The following is a 12619-nucleotide window of genomic DNA, read 5'->3' on the forward strand; positions in this document are numbered from 1 at the left end:
CCGGCTTTTTTTTTTTTTTTTTCCCCAAATACAGAGTCTCATTCTGTTGCCCAGGCTGGAGTGCAATGGTGCGATCTTAGCTCACTGCAACCTGTGCCTCCCAAGTTTAAGCAATTCTCCTGCCTCAGCCTCCCGAGTAGCTGGGATTACAGGCATGCACCACCACGCCCGGCTAATTTTTGTATTTTTAGTAGAGATGGGGTTTCACAATGTTGGCCAGGCTGGTCTCAAACTCTTGACCTCAGGTTATCTGCTCGCCTCAGCCTCCCAAAGCACTGGGATTAGAGGGATAAGCCACTGCACCTGGCCTCTTTTTTTCTTTTTTGAGACAGAGTCTCACTCTGTTGCCCAGGCTGGAGTGCAGAGGTGCCATCGTAGCATACTGCAGCCTCAACCTTCCCAGCTCAAGTGATCCTCCCGCTTCAGCCTCCCTAGTAGCTGGGAATACAGATGCACACTACCACACCTGGCTAATTTTTTACAGGTTGGTCTCAAACTCTTGGGCTCAGGTGATCTGCCCTCCACGGTCTCCCAAAATGCTGGGATTACAGGCATGTGCCACCATGCCCGGCACATTTTCTGCTCAGTGTTTACCTTTTTGCCTTCTCTGAGGTGCTGGAGTGCAGCAATAAGAAAATAATAATAATTATTATTTTTGTTGAGACAGAGTCTCGCTCTGTTGCCCAGGTTGGAGAGCAGTGGCACGATCTCAGCTCACTGCAACCTCTGCCTCCTGGGTTCAAGCAATTCTCCCGCCTCAGCCTCCCAAATAGCTGGGATTACAGGTGCCTGCCACTGCGCCCGGCTAATTTTTGTATTTTTAGTAGAGACGGGGTTTCGCCATGTTGTCCAGGCTGGTCTTGACCTCCTGACCTCAGGTGATCTGCTTGCCTCGGTCTCCCAGAGTGCTGGGATTACAGGCACGAGCCACCGGCCCCGGCCTCGCAGGTGTTTTTCTAACACTTGAAGATGACTCCATGCTGGCTTTCTCCATGCCCCAGCGCCTTCTGCACGCCCCACTGCCCGCAGGGCAAATGCCTTCACCCTTCACAAATGGCCGAGTTGACCTCTCCACCTTTACCTCTCGTGTATCCCGCTCTCTCCCTGGCTCCAGCGTCTTACTCCTCTTCTAAATGCATCCAGCTTTGTTCTGTATAGATGTTTGCCACTGTTTGGAAGGCCATCTCTCCTTCTATGCCCAAAAAACCTCCATTAAAATCTTCCTTTTCTTTCTTTCTCTCCTTCCTTCCTTCCTTGCTTTCTTTCTTTTTTTTTTTTTTTTTTCCGAGTTTTGCTCTGGTTGCCCAGACTGGAGTGCAGTGGCATGGTCTTGGCTCACTGCAACCCCCACCTCCCAAGTTCAGGTGATTCTCCTGCCTCAGCCTCCCAGGTAGCTGGGATTACAGGTGCCCGCCACCACACCTGGCTAATTTTTGTATTATTAGAGACGGGGTTTCACCTTGTTGGCCAGGCTATTGAACTCTTGACCTCAAGTGATCTACCCACCTTGGCCTCCCAAAGTGCTGGGATTACAGGTGTGAGCCACCGAGCTCAGGTGCATCAAAATCTTTCACGATGCCGACCAGGTTGTTGGTAGCAAGCCGTAACCCTGTCATAAACAGGCCTTAAAGAAACTGGCCATAAACAGGATTTCTGTAGCAATGTGACATGCTCTTGATGGCTGTCACGCACACTGCTAAAAGCTGTTGGTTTACTGCAGCAGGGCAAGGAACACTTTCTAGAACAGATCCAGAAACTATTTCAGACTTCCTGATTTTTCTGACTCTGCGTTCACCGGTTGGTGTTACTGTCCAAGAGCAGAACTTAGTAGAATGGCTTTTTCTTCCACATATGAATTCACGGACTCTAACTCCTCATTTGGATCAAATTGCTACTCTGATAGGAAATGGGAGAACTTCAATTGTTAAATGACAGGAATATGATCCTGGCAAAATTATTGTCCCTCCCACAAAGGCACAAATAAAACAGGCCTTTATAAATAGTCTTACTTGGCAAACCCATTTAGCTGAGTTATAGGTGTTCTTGATACTTTCCGAAAACAAAATTATTTCAATTTTTGAAATTAACTAATTGGATTCTCCCTAAAATAACTAAATCTAAACCAATTGAAGGTGCTGAAAATGTTTTTACAGATGGGCCTAGTAATGGTAAAGCTTCTTATTCTGGATCACAAAGTAAAGTTTTCCAGATGCCCTATACTTCAGCTCAAAAAGCAGAGCTTGGGGCGGGCATGGTGGATCACCTCTGTAATGCCAGCACTTTGGGAGGCCGAGGCGAGTGGATCACAAGGTCAGGAGATTGAGACCATCCTGTAACACCAGGAAACCCCGTCTCTACTAAAAATACAAAAAGTTAGCCGGGGGTGGTGGTGGGCGCCTGTAGTCCCAGCTACTCAGGAGGCTGAGGCAGGAGAATGATGTGAACATGGGAGGCGGAGCTTTCAGTGAGCCGAGATGGCCCCACTGCACTCCATCCTGGGTGACGGAGTGAGACTCTGTCTCAAAAAAAAAAAACAGAGCTTGTAGCTGTAATTGAAGTGCTGACTGCTTTTGAGATGCCTGTTGCTGGGAGAAAAGCTGAGCATTGGGAGAGAAGCTGAGGCAGGGCTTGCATGTCTGCTGGACTTGCTGGCTCCTTGCTTCCAGCACTCCCATTATCTCAAGCAGCCATATGTTTCCCATTCACTTGATACACTGTTCCCTTTCAACCCTCACATCCTCACCACCTGTTTGTTTGAGCACCAATAAGTAGTGTGGGCTCCCAGAGCTCAGGCCCTTTGCAGCCTCCACACTTGCGATGGCCTTCGGTCCCACTTTCTCTCTCAAACTTGTCTTTTCCTCATTCCTTTGACTCCGCCAGACTTCATCGCCCCCACGACCTGGTGTTGGGTCTGATCACCCCAACACCTCTCAATGTAATTTCTGATTCTTCATACGTGGTTCATTCCACACAATTAATTGAAAATGCTCGGCCGGGTGCGGTGGCTCATGCCTGTAATCCCAGCACTCTGGGAGGCCGAGACGGGCGGATCACGAGGTCAGGAGATCGAGACCATCCTGGCTAACACGGTGAAACCCCGTCTCTACTAAAAAATACAAAAAACTAGCCGGGCGAGGTGGCGGGCGCCTGTAGTCCCAGCTACTCGGGAGGCTGAGGCAGGAGAATGGCGTGAACCCGGGAGGCGGAGCTTGCAGTGAGCTGAGATCCGGCCACTGCACTCCAGCCTGGGCGACAGAGCGAGACTCCGTCTCAAAAAAAAAAAAAAAAAAAAAAAGAAAATGCTCGGCCGGGTGCGGTGGCTCATGCCTGTAATCCCAGCACTCTGGGAGGCCGAGGCGGGCGGATCACGAGGTCAAGACATCGAGACCATCCTGGCTAACATAGTGAAACGCTGTCTCTACTAAAAAATACAAAAAATTAGCTGGGTGTGGTGGTGGGCCCCTGTAGTCCCAGCTACTTGAGAGGCTGAGGCAGGAGAATGGCGTGAACCCGGGAGGCGGAGCTTGCAGTGAGCTGAGATCGCACCACTGCACTCCAGCCTGGGCGACAGAGCGAGACTCCGTCTCAAATAAATAAATAAATACGGCCGGGCGCGGTGGCTCACGCCTGTAATCCCTTCACTTTGGGAGGCCGAGACGGGCGGATCACGAGGTCAGGAGATCGAGACCATCCTGGCTAACACGGTGAAACCCCGTCTCTACTAAAAATACAAAAAATTAGCCGGGCGCGGTGGCGGGCGCCTGTAGTCCCAGCTACTCGGGAGGCTGAGGCAGGAGAATGGCGCGAACCCGGGAGGCGGAGCTTGCAGTGAGCCGAGATGGTGCCACTGCACTCCAGCCTGGGCGACAGAGTGAAGACTCCGCCTCAAAAAAAAAAATAAAAATAAATAAATAAATAAATACATACATACATACATACATACATAATTGGCAGAAAAATTCTGCTTTGCTGTGGAATTCCCAAACTAATATAGACCAGAACCTAGCCAATCAAATCAATGGTCTCCAACAAACTGTAATGTGGCTAGGAGATCGAGTAGTTAGTCTAGAATATATAAGGCAATTACAATGTGATTGAGATACTTCTGATTCTTGCCTTACTCCTCATCTGTGTAATGAAACAGCACGAGTGGGAATTCAAAGGGTCATACTGGAAAGTTATCTTTAGATATTGCAAAACTGAAGGAACAAGTATTTCAAGCCTCGGAGGCACACCTGACACTAATGCCAGGTACTAAAGTGCCTGAAGGAGCTGCAGACGGATTCGCAGCCATTAACCCGTTAAAATGGATCAAGGCACTTGGAGGCTCTGTGATTTCAATGACGATTGTGCTTTTAATCTGTGTTGTTTGTCTTTGTGTCCTCTGCAGACGCGGATCCTGAATTCTGCGAGAAGCAGCCCACCGTGACAACGCTGCCTATGCCTTTATCGCTTTGCAAAAACGAAAAGAGGGGACATGTTGTCATAAACGGGCCTTAAAGAAACTGGCCGGCCGGGCGCGGTGGCTCAAGCCTGTAATCCCAGCACTTTGGGAGGCTGAGGCGGGTGGATCACGAGGTCAGGAGATCGAGACCATCCTGGCTAACACGGTGAAACCCCGTCTCTACTAAAAATACAAAAAACTAGCCGGGCGAGGTGGCGGGCGCCTGTAGTCCCAGCTACTCGGAGGCTGAGGTGGGAGAATGGCGTGAACCCGGGAGGCGGAGCTTGCAGTGAGCCGAGATCGCGCCACTGCACTCCAGCCTGGGCGACACAGCAAGACTCCGTGTCAAAAAAAAAAAAAAGAAAGAAAGAAACTGGCCATAAATAGGATTTCTGCAGCAATGTGACATGCCCTTGATGGCTGTCACGCACACTGCTAAAAGCTGTTGGTTTACTGGAGCAGGCCAAGGAACACCTGACCCCGCCCGGAGCGGAAAACTGCTCAAACCACAAACGATAGCAGGAGCTGCCTGTGCCTTAACAACATGTTTTTACTGCGGATAATCAGCCAGGGCCTGTTTCTCTCCTCCTTGCTAAGAATGCTTTGTTTCCCATAAGGAATGCTTTTAGCTAATCTATAATCAATAGAAGCAATGCTTATCACTGACTTTCTGTCAGTAAAGGTGTGGGTCAGACTGTGTTCGTGGCTCTCAGCTCTGAAGGCTGTCAGCCCCCTGATTCCCACTTTATACTCTACATTCCTGCGTCTTTGTCTTAATTCCTCTAGCACCGCTGGGTTGGGGTCTCCACGACCAAGCTGGTTTCAGCACCAGGTACGGTGGCTCATGCCTGTAATCCCAGCACTTTCGGAGGCCAAAGCAGATGGATCACTTAAGCCCAGGAGTTCAAGACCATATGGGTTCGTATGCACTTCTGAAAAATTTAGGTGTCTACTTCTATGAATTTAAGATTCGAGCATTAATCACCACCATCAGGAAACAGAACTGTCCCACCTCCACAGAGAAACTCCCTTGGGGTACCCCTTACTATTTAAACCCTCCCGGCCGGGCGTGGTGGCTCAGGCCTGTAATCCCAGCACTTTGGAAGGCCGAGGCGGGCGGATCACCTGAGGTCAGGAGTTCAAGACCAGCCTGGGCAACATGGTGAACCCTTGTCTCTACTAAAAATACAAAATTTATCTGGGTGTGGTGGTGGGCGCCTGTTATCCCAGCTACTTGGGAGGCCGAGGCAGAATTGCTTGAACCTTGGAGGCAGAGGTTGCAGTGAGCTAAGATTGAGCCACTGCACTGCGGGCTGGGTTACAGAGCAAGGCTCCGTATTGAAACAATAATAACAATAAAATCCTCTCTTAAATTCTAATCACTATGTTCACAGCTGGTCTGTTTTCTATCACTATATATAATTTTGTCACTTTGAGAACGTTATATAAATAGAATCATTCAGTATGTAACCCCCTCCTTTCTTTTTTTAGAGACAGAGTCATGCTCTGTCACTGCTCACTGCAGCCTCCACCGCCTGGGCTCAAGCGATCCTCCCATCTCAGCCTCCCGAGTAGCTGAGCCCAGAGGCATGTGCCACCACACCTGGCTAATGTTTTTTTTTTTCCACTCAGCCCAGTCACCCAAGTTGTTATTTGTATCAATAGTTCATTTCTTTCTATTGCTGAGTAGTATTTTGTTGAATCCACTGGCAGCTTAAAGGACATTTGCGCTTGAGCTATGTACAGGTGCCATGAACAACTGTGTACTGGTTTGTGTGCAAACATGTTATTTTTTCTCTCTATACCTGGGAGTATCAAAATTATTTTTTGATATTTATTATTAAATTAATTTTTCTTTTTCTTCATAGTAATGATATTGTGTCCTATGTGGATTTCCCTCTCCCCAAACTTTTTTTTCTTTTTTTTAAGACGGAGTCTCTCTCTGTCACCCAGGCTGGAGTACAGTGGTGCAATCTCGGCTCACTGCAACCTCCGCCTCCCAAGTTCAAGCAATTCACCTGCCTCAGCCTCCCAAGAAGCTGGGATTGCAGGCACCTGCCACCATGCTCAGCTAATTATTTTGTATTTTTAGTAGAGATGGGGGTTTCGCCATGTTTGCCAGGCTGGTTTCGAACTCCTGACCTCAAGTGATCCGCCCGCCGTGGCCTCCCAAAGTTCTAGGATTACAGGCATGAGCCACCGTGCCCCGCCCCCTCCCCCCTTTTTTTGGTAGAGATGGGGTCTTGCTTTGTTGCCCAGGCTGGTCTCAAAGTCCTGGCTTCAAGCATTCCTCCCATCTGGGCCTCCCACAGTACTGGTATTGCAGGCATGAGCCACCGTGCCTGGTCCCATTTATGTTTCTATTCAGCAGTTTGTGTAAACTTCAAGTCTGTGAATCCATGTGTGACACTAAGGTCTTAATTAATTGTCTACCAAGTAAGAGAAACTGACTAATATCCTGTCCTGTGTGAAGCTGGCCAGCCAGTTAGGAATAACCATGTCCCGACCAGCCTGGGAAACTTGGCAAGACCCTGCCCTGATAAAAAGTTTAAAAATCGACTGGACACAGTGTCTCATACCTGTAATCCCAGCACTTTGGGAGGCTGAGCCAGGAGGATTGCTTGAGCCCAGGAATTGGAGACCAGCCTGGACAACAAAGTGAGACTTCTGTACAAAGAATTGCTGGGCATGGTGGCTCACGCATGTAATCCCAGCATTTTGGGAGGCAGGCGGATCACCTGAGGTCAGGAATTAGAGACCAGCCTGGCAAACACAGTGAATCCCCCTCTCTAGTAAAAATACAAAAATTAGTTGGGTGTGGTGGTGGGCGCATGTCATCCCAGCTACTCAGGAGGCTGAGGTAGGAGAATCGCTTGAAACCGGGAGGTGGAGGTCGTAGTGAGCCGAGATTATGCCACTGCATGGTCACTCCAGCCTGGATGACACAGCAAGATTCCGTCTCAAAAATAAAAAAATAAATAAATAAATTAGCGAGCTGGACACGGTGGGTCATGCTTGTAATCCCAGCACTTTGGGAGGCCAAGGCGGGCAGATCACAAGGTCAGGAGATTGAGACCATCCTGGCCAACATGGTGATACCCCGTCTCCACTAAAAATAAAAAAATTAGCTGGGCATGGTGGAGGGCACCTGTGGTCCCAGCTACTTGGGAGGCTGAGACAGGAGAATCACCTGAACCCGGCAGACAGAGGTTGCAGTGAGCTGAGATCATGCCACTGCACTCCAGCCTGGGGACAGAACGAGACTCTGTCTCCAAACAAACAAACAAACAAAAAAATAGCAGTACATGGGGCACATGCCTATAATCCCAGCTACTCAGGAGGCTGAGGTGGGAGGATAGCTCGAGCCCAGGAGTTCAAGGCTGCTGTGAGCTATTATCACACCACTCCACTCCAGCTAGGCAACAGAGTGAGACCCTATCTCTAAAATAATTAATAAATAAAATAATTAGCCAGGTGTAGTAGTCACTAGCTACTTGGGTCCCAGCTACTGTAGTCCCAGGTACTGGGGTGGCTAAGGCAGGAGGTAATTCCTTGAGCTAAGGAATTTGAGGCTGCAGTGAGCTGTGACTGTGCCACTGCACTCCTTCCTGGGTGACAGAGTGAGAACCTGTATCAATAATAATTATAATAATGCAGTATATTTTACGTAATAGACCACAGAGCTCAATGAATCCTCCTCACAACCCTATGTAGGTAGATATTATGATCTCTGCTTTCCAGAATAGAAAAGTGAGGACCAGAGAGGGCGGCCTCTTGTTCAAAAGCAGTACAACCAAGAAGGGGCAAGGAGCGTTTTGAAACCAGTCAGCCAGGCTCCCGGGCTCTTAACAAGGAAAGCAGCTTGGTTTCTAAAGCTACAGCTTCTGGAAGCAGCCAATTCCCAGGTCTTTACCTCCTGACTGTGAGACCTCCGAAAAAATGACCAGGGATCTTGGACTCTGTTTCCCCCTTTGTGAACTGGGGACAGTAGAACCTACTTCCCAGGTCTGCCGGGAGAAATTAGGAACGAGGAAGGTAAAGCGCGAAGCTGAGGGGCTGGCCTACAGGTGCTCTATACATATTAGTAATAATTATTAAGTTTGCTGTTACAATCCTCTCTCTCCCTCTGAACGACTCCTAATGATGCGTGGCTTTGAGAGCAAAAAAGTCAAGGTAAAGTTTTGCCACAAAGTCCAGAGGGCAAGACATTAAATTTAACTGCTCAAGGACTGGTGTTGGCAAGAAAGCAAGCTTCCCCCCCACCCCACGCTATCCTTCCCCAGCGTATCCGGCGAGCCTGAAGTCACAGGGCAGAGATCTGCAGAAGCGATATCTAGGTGTGGTTCCCTCTGTAAGGCGGAGCTAAATGGTGCATTCGCCGAATGGGGAAGCTAGAACTAAATGATCGCTCTGTCGACTGGAGCCAACGAGAAACGGCGTAGGCGCAATGGGGGCGGAGGATGGGGGCCCGCCCCCAGGGTGGGCGGGGCGTCAGCTACGTAATTGGCGCCTCGAGAGCCCGAAGGTTTCGAGGGCTCCACATCGCAACGATGGCGCTGCGCTGGGGCATCGTGTCTGTCGGTCTCATCTCCAGCGACTTCACGGCCGTGCTGCAGACGCTGCCTCGCTCCGAGCACCAGGTCCGCCCACCCTCCGGATTCTGGGGAAGAGGAGGCGGGGGGCCGGGACTCCAGAGTCTAACGGAGGAGAGAGTTTAGGGTTCAGGACTAGTGAGTGGGTCGTCATGGCAGTGAAACGTCTGCTTCCTTGCTACCTCCTTCTCCACCTCTGTTCTGCAAACCTGAGTGTCTTGAGGTTTGGAAAGGCCTTGATGTGAGCTACTGTGAAGATAATTTAGATACTGGGGGATTTAATAGTGGCTTTCCCCCAGATCTCTCTTTCCCAGGGCCCAAATGTCCAGTCCCCGTCATCTCTTCCCCCAGAACCACGTCTCCCCTTCTCCTGATGGTAGCCTCCTCCTTTGCCTCCCTTCCATCCAATTTCCACGCCTGCCCCAGCCCCTTAAATCCAGTTCTTGCGCCCCTCCAGGTGGTGGCGGTGGCGGCCCGCGACCTGAGCCGTGCGAAGGAGTTTGCACAGAAACACGACATCCCCAAGGCCTACGGCTCCTATGAGGAGCTGGCCAAGGACCCGAATGTGGGTGAGTGGCGAGGGCGATGGGGGTGCTGGCTGCCACCCCTGAAGCGCTGCTCCCTGGCTGCCCTGTGGAAAATGCAAGGCTCCTCAGAATGGGCCAGTCCCTTTGGGTTCTATAAAGACCTTTGGCTGGGAGACGAACTATAAAACGGGCTTGGTCTGGGACTGGCTGTCTAGTAGGTGTTAAACTCCATTTAGCGCCGGGCGCGGTGGCTCACGCCTGTAATCCCAGCACTTTGGGAGGCTGAGGCGGGCGGATCACGAGGTCAGGAGATCGAGACCATAGTGAAACCCTGTCTCTACTAAAAATACAAAAAATTAGCCGGTGGCGGGCGCCTGTAGTCCCACCTGCTCGGGAGGCTGAGGCAGGAGAATGGCGTGAACCCGGGAAGCGGAGCTTGCAGTGAGCTGAGATCCGGCCACTGCACTCCAGCCTGGGCGACAGAGCGAGACTCCGTCTCAAAAATAAAAAAAAAATAAAATAAATAAAAAATAAACTCCATTTAGCGTTTGAGACCAGCCTCGGCAACATAGCAAGACCCAATCTCTACAAAAAAATAAAAATAAATTAGCTAGGTATGGTGGCACGCACCTGTAATCCCAGCTACTCGGGAGGCTGAGGCAGGAGAATCACTTGAACCTGGGAAGCAGAGGTTGAAGGGAGCCAAGATCGCACCACTGCACTCCAGCCTGGGCGACAGAGTGAGACTTGGTCTTTTTTTTTTTTTTTTTTTTTTGAGACGGAGTCTTGCTCTGCCGCCCAGGCTGGAGTACAGTGGCCGGATCTCAGCTCACTGCAAGCTCCGCCTCCCGGGTTCACGCCATTCTCCTGCCTCAGCCTCCCGAGACTTGGTCTTAAAAATAAATAAATAAATAAATAAAATAAAATAGAATGGCGAGAGGTAACATCTCCTTTCTAAGGACAGCTCCCCAAGGGAGACTGGGTGTGACGGACCACCTGGTCCCTGGGTGCTGGGGCGGGGCCTCGAAGTTGTGGGCGGAGCTCGGCGGTCTGGGTGGGTGGGGCTGCTGACCTCTTGACCTACTTACTCCCACCCTAGAGGTGGCCTACGTTGGCACCCAGCACCCCCAGCACAAGGCGGCGGTGATGCTGTGCTTGGCGGCGGGCAAGGCCGTTCTGTGCGAGAAGCCCTTGGGTGTGAACGCGGCGGAAGTTCGTGAGATGGTCACGGAGGCCCGATCCCGAGGCCTCTTCCTTATGGAGGTGAGGGCAGAGGAGGCCTTCCAACATCTAGTATAGCAGGGCTTGCCATTACTTAATATGGTTGCCAATGGGTGGGCGGGGTCAGTGCATTTGCCAGGATGTATCTGAATCTCCTTGGCAGCATCTATTACCACGAGAGCCATTGCTTTAGGCCCTTAGTAAACACACTAGACTTAGTGAAATTGCTTGGATCTTCTGTCAGGTTTGTTTTTTTTTTTTTTTTTTTTTTGAGAGGGAGTCTCGCTCTGTGGCCCAGGCTGGAGTGCAGTGGCCGGATCTCAGCTCACTGCAAGCTCCGCCTCCCGGGTTTACACCATTCTCCTGCCTCAGCCTCCCGAGTAGCTGGGACTACAGGCGCCCGCCACCTCGCCCGGCTAGTTTTTTGTATTTTTTAGTAGAGACGGGGTTTCACCGTGTTAGCCAGGATGGTCTCGATCTCCTGACCTCGTGATCCACCCGGCTCGGCCTCCCAAAGTGCTGGGATTACAGGCTTGAGCCACCGCGCCCGGCCTCTTCTGTCAGTTTTTAAGAAAAAGATGCGAAGAGTGAAAGTGGCATAGAATGGCAATGGGCTTAGTTTGGGTGGGGTTCCAGGTAGAGGTTGGAAGGACCAAGTGTAGCAGGACGAGCTGCAGGCAAAACTCTTCAGACACCGGATTAAAGAAGGAAGAGGTTTTTTATTCGGCCAGGAGTGTCGGCAGACTGACGTCTTAAGAGCAGAACTCCCCCAGAAAGAAATATTTGGTCTTTTTAAAGGCTTACAACTTTAAGGGGTCCACGTGAAGGGGTTGTGATAAATCGAGCAAGCGTGGGAAACGCGACTGGGGGCTACATGCATCAACTAACAGAACAAAAAGTTTTACAATGCTTTTTTAATACAGTATCTGGAATTTACAGATAACACAAGTAGTTTAGGCCAGGGGTTGATATTATTATTACTTTGTTTAACTCCTAGGGGCAGGTGGTGGTGCCAAGGTTGTCTGGCTATTTATCTTACTTTTGTTTCTCTCTCTCTTTTCTCCTGTCTTGTGAACTAGGCAAGGCGGGGGGAGGAGGGCAGCAGGAGTAGTAGTGCTCTCCTTCCTTACAAGGAGCCCCTTACAAACCTGCAGTGCAGTGCAGGGCAGTGGCATGATCTTGGCTCACTGCAACCTCTGCCTCCTGGGTTCAAGCGATCCTCCTGCCTCAGCCTCCCAGGTAGCTGGGATGACAGGCACCCGCCACCACGCCCAGCTAATTTTTGTATTTTTAGTAAAGACGGGGTCTCACCATGTTGGCCAGGCTGGTCTTGAACTCCTGACTGCAAGTGATCCTCCCGCCTCAGCCTCCCAAAGAGCTGGGATTACAGGCGTGAGCCACCGTGCCCAGCCCCTACCTCAAGGTCTTTAATGTAATCCCATCCACCAGGACCCCTTAGCCTTGTAAAGTCACACATTCACAGACCCTGAGGATATCATTGGGGGCACCAGTAGCCTACTGTCACAACACCCAGGCTCAGAGCCTGCCCCCGGCTCCCCGGTGCCCCCATCCCCGTGTTCAGGCTTCTCTCCACTGCTTGGAGCCTGGATGGACCTCGACCACATCTGTCTGGCCCCGCCCTTGCCCTGTGAGCCCTGGCACTCTTGCGTCAGCATTTTTAGAAATTGCTGGTATGAGGCCGGGCGCGGTGGCTCAAGCCTGTAATCCCAGCACTTTGGGAGGCCGAGGCGGGTGGATCACGAGGTCAGGAGATCGAGACCATCCTGGCTAACATGGTGAAACCCCGTCTCTACTAAAAATACAAAAAACTAGCC

The 12619-nt window shown here is 50.7% G+C and overlaps 1 protein-coding gene across 1 annotated transcript in view; it reads left to right on the forward strand.

The window, feature by feature from the left end:
- Window positions 1-8960: 8960 nt before the first annotated feature.
- Window positions 8961-12619, forward strand: part of DHDH (dihydrodiol dehydrogenase) — an 11090-nt gene continuing 7431 nt past the window's right edge. The window contains exons 1-3 of the mRNA XM_025368124.1: window positions 8961-9084; window positions 9494-9605; window positions 10663-10826. Coding sequence (XP_025223909.1) covers window positions 8995-9084; window positions 9494-9605; window positions 10663-10826 — 366 coding nt within the window. The 5' untranslated portion in view covers window positions 8961-8994. The remainder of the gene's footprint in view (window positions 9085-9493; window positions 9606-10662; window positions 10827-12619) is intronic.

This window comes from Theropithecus gelada, chromosome 19 (genome assembly GCF_003255815.1).
Source record: "Theropithecus gelada isolate Dixy chromosome 19, Tgel_1.0, whole genome shotgun sequence".
NCBI lineage: Eukaryota > Metazoa > Chordata > Mammalia > Primates > Cercopithecidae > Theropithecus > Theropithecus gelada.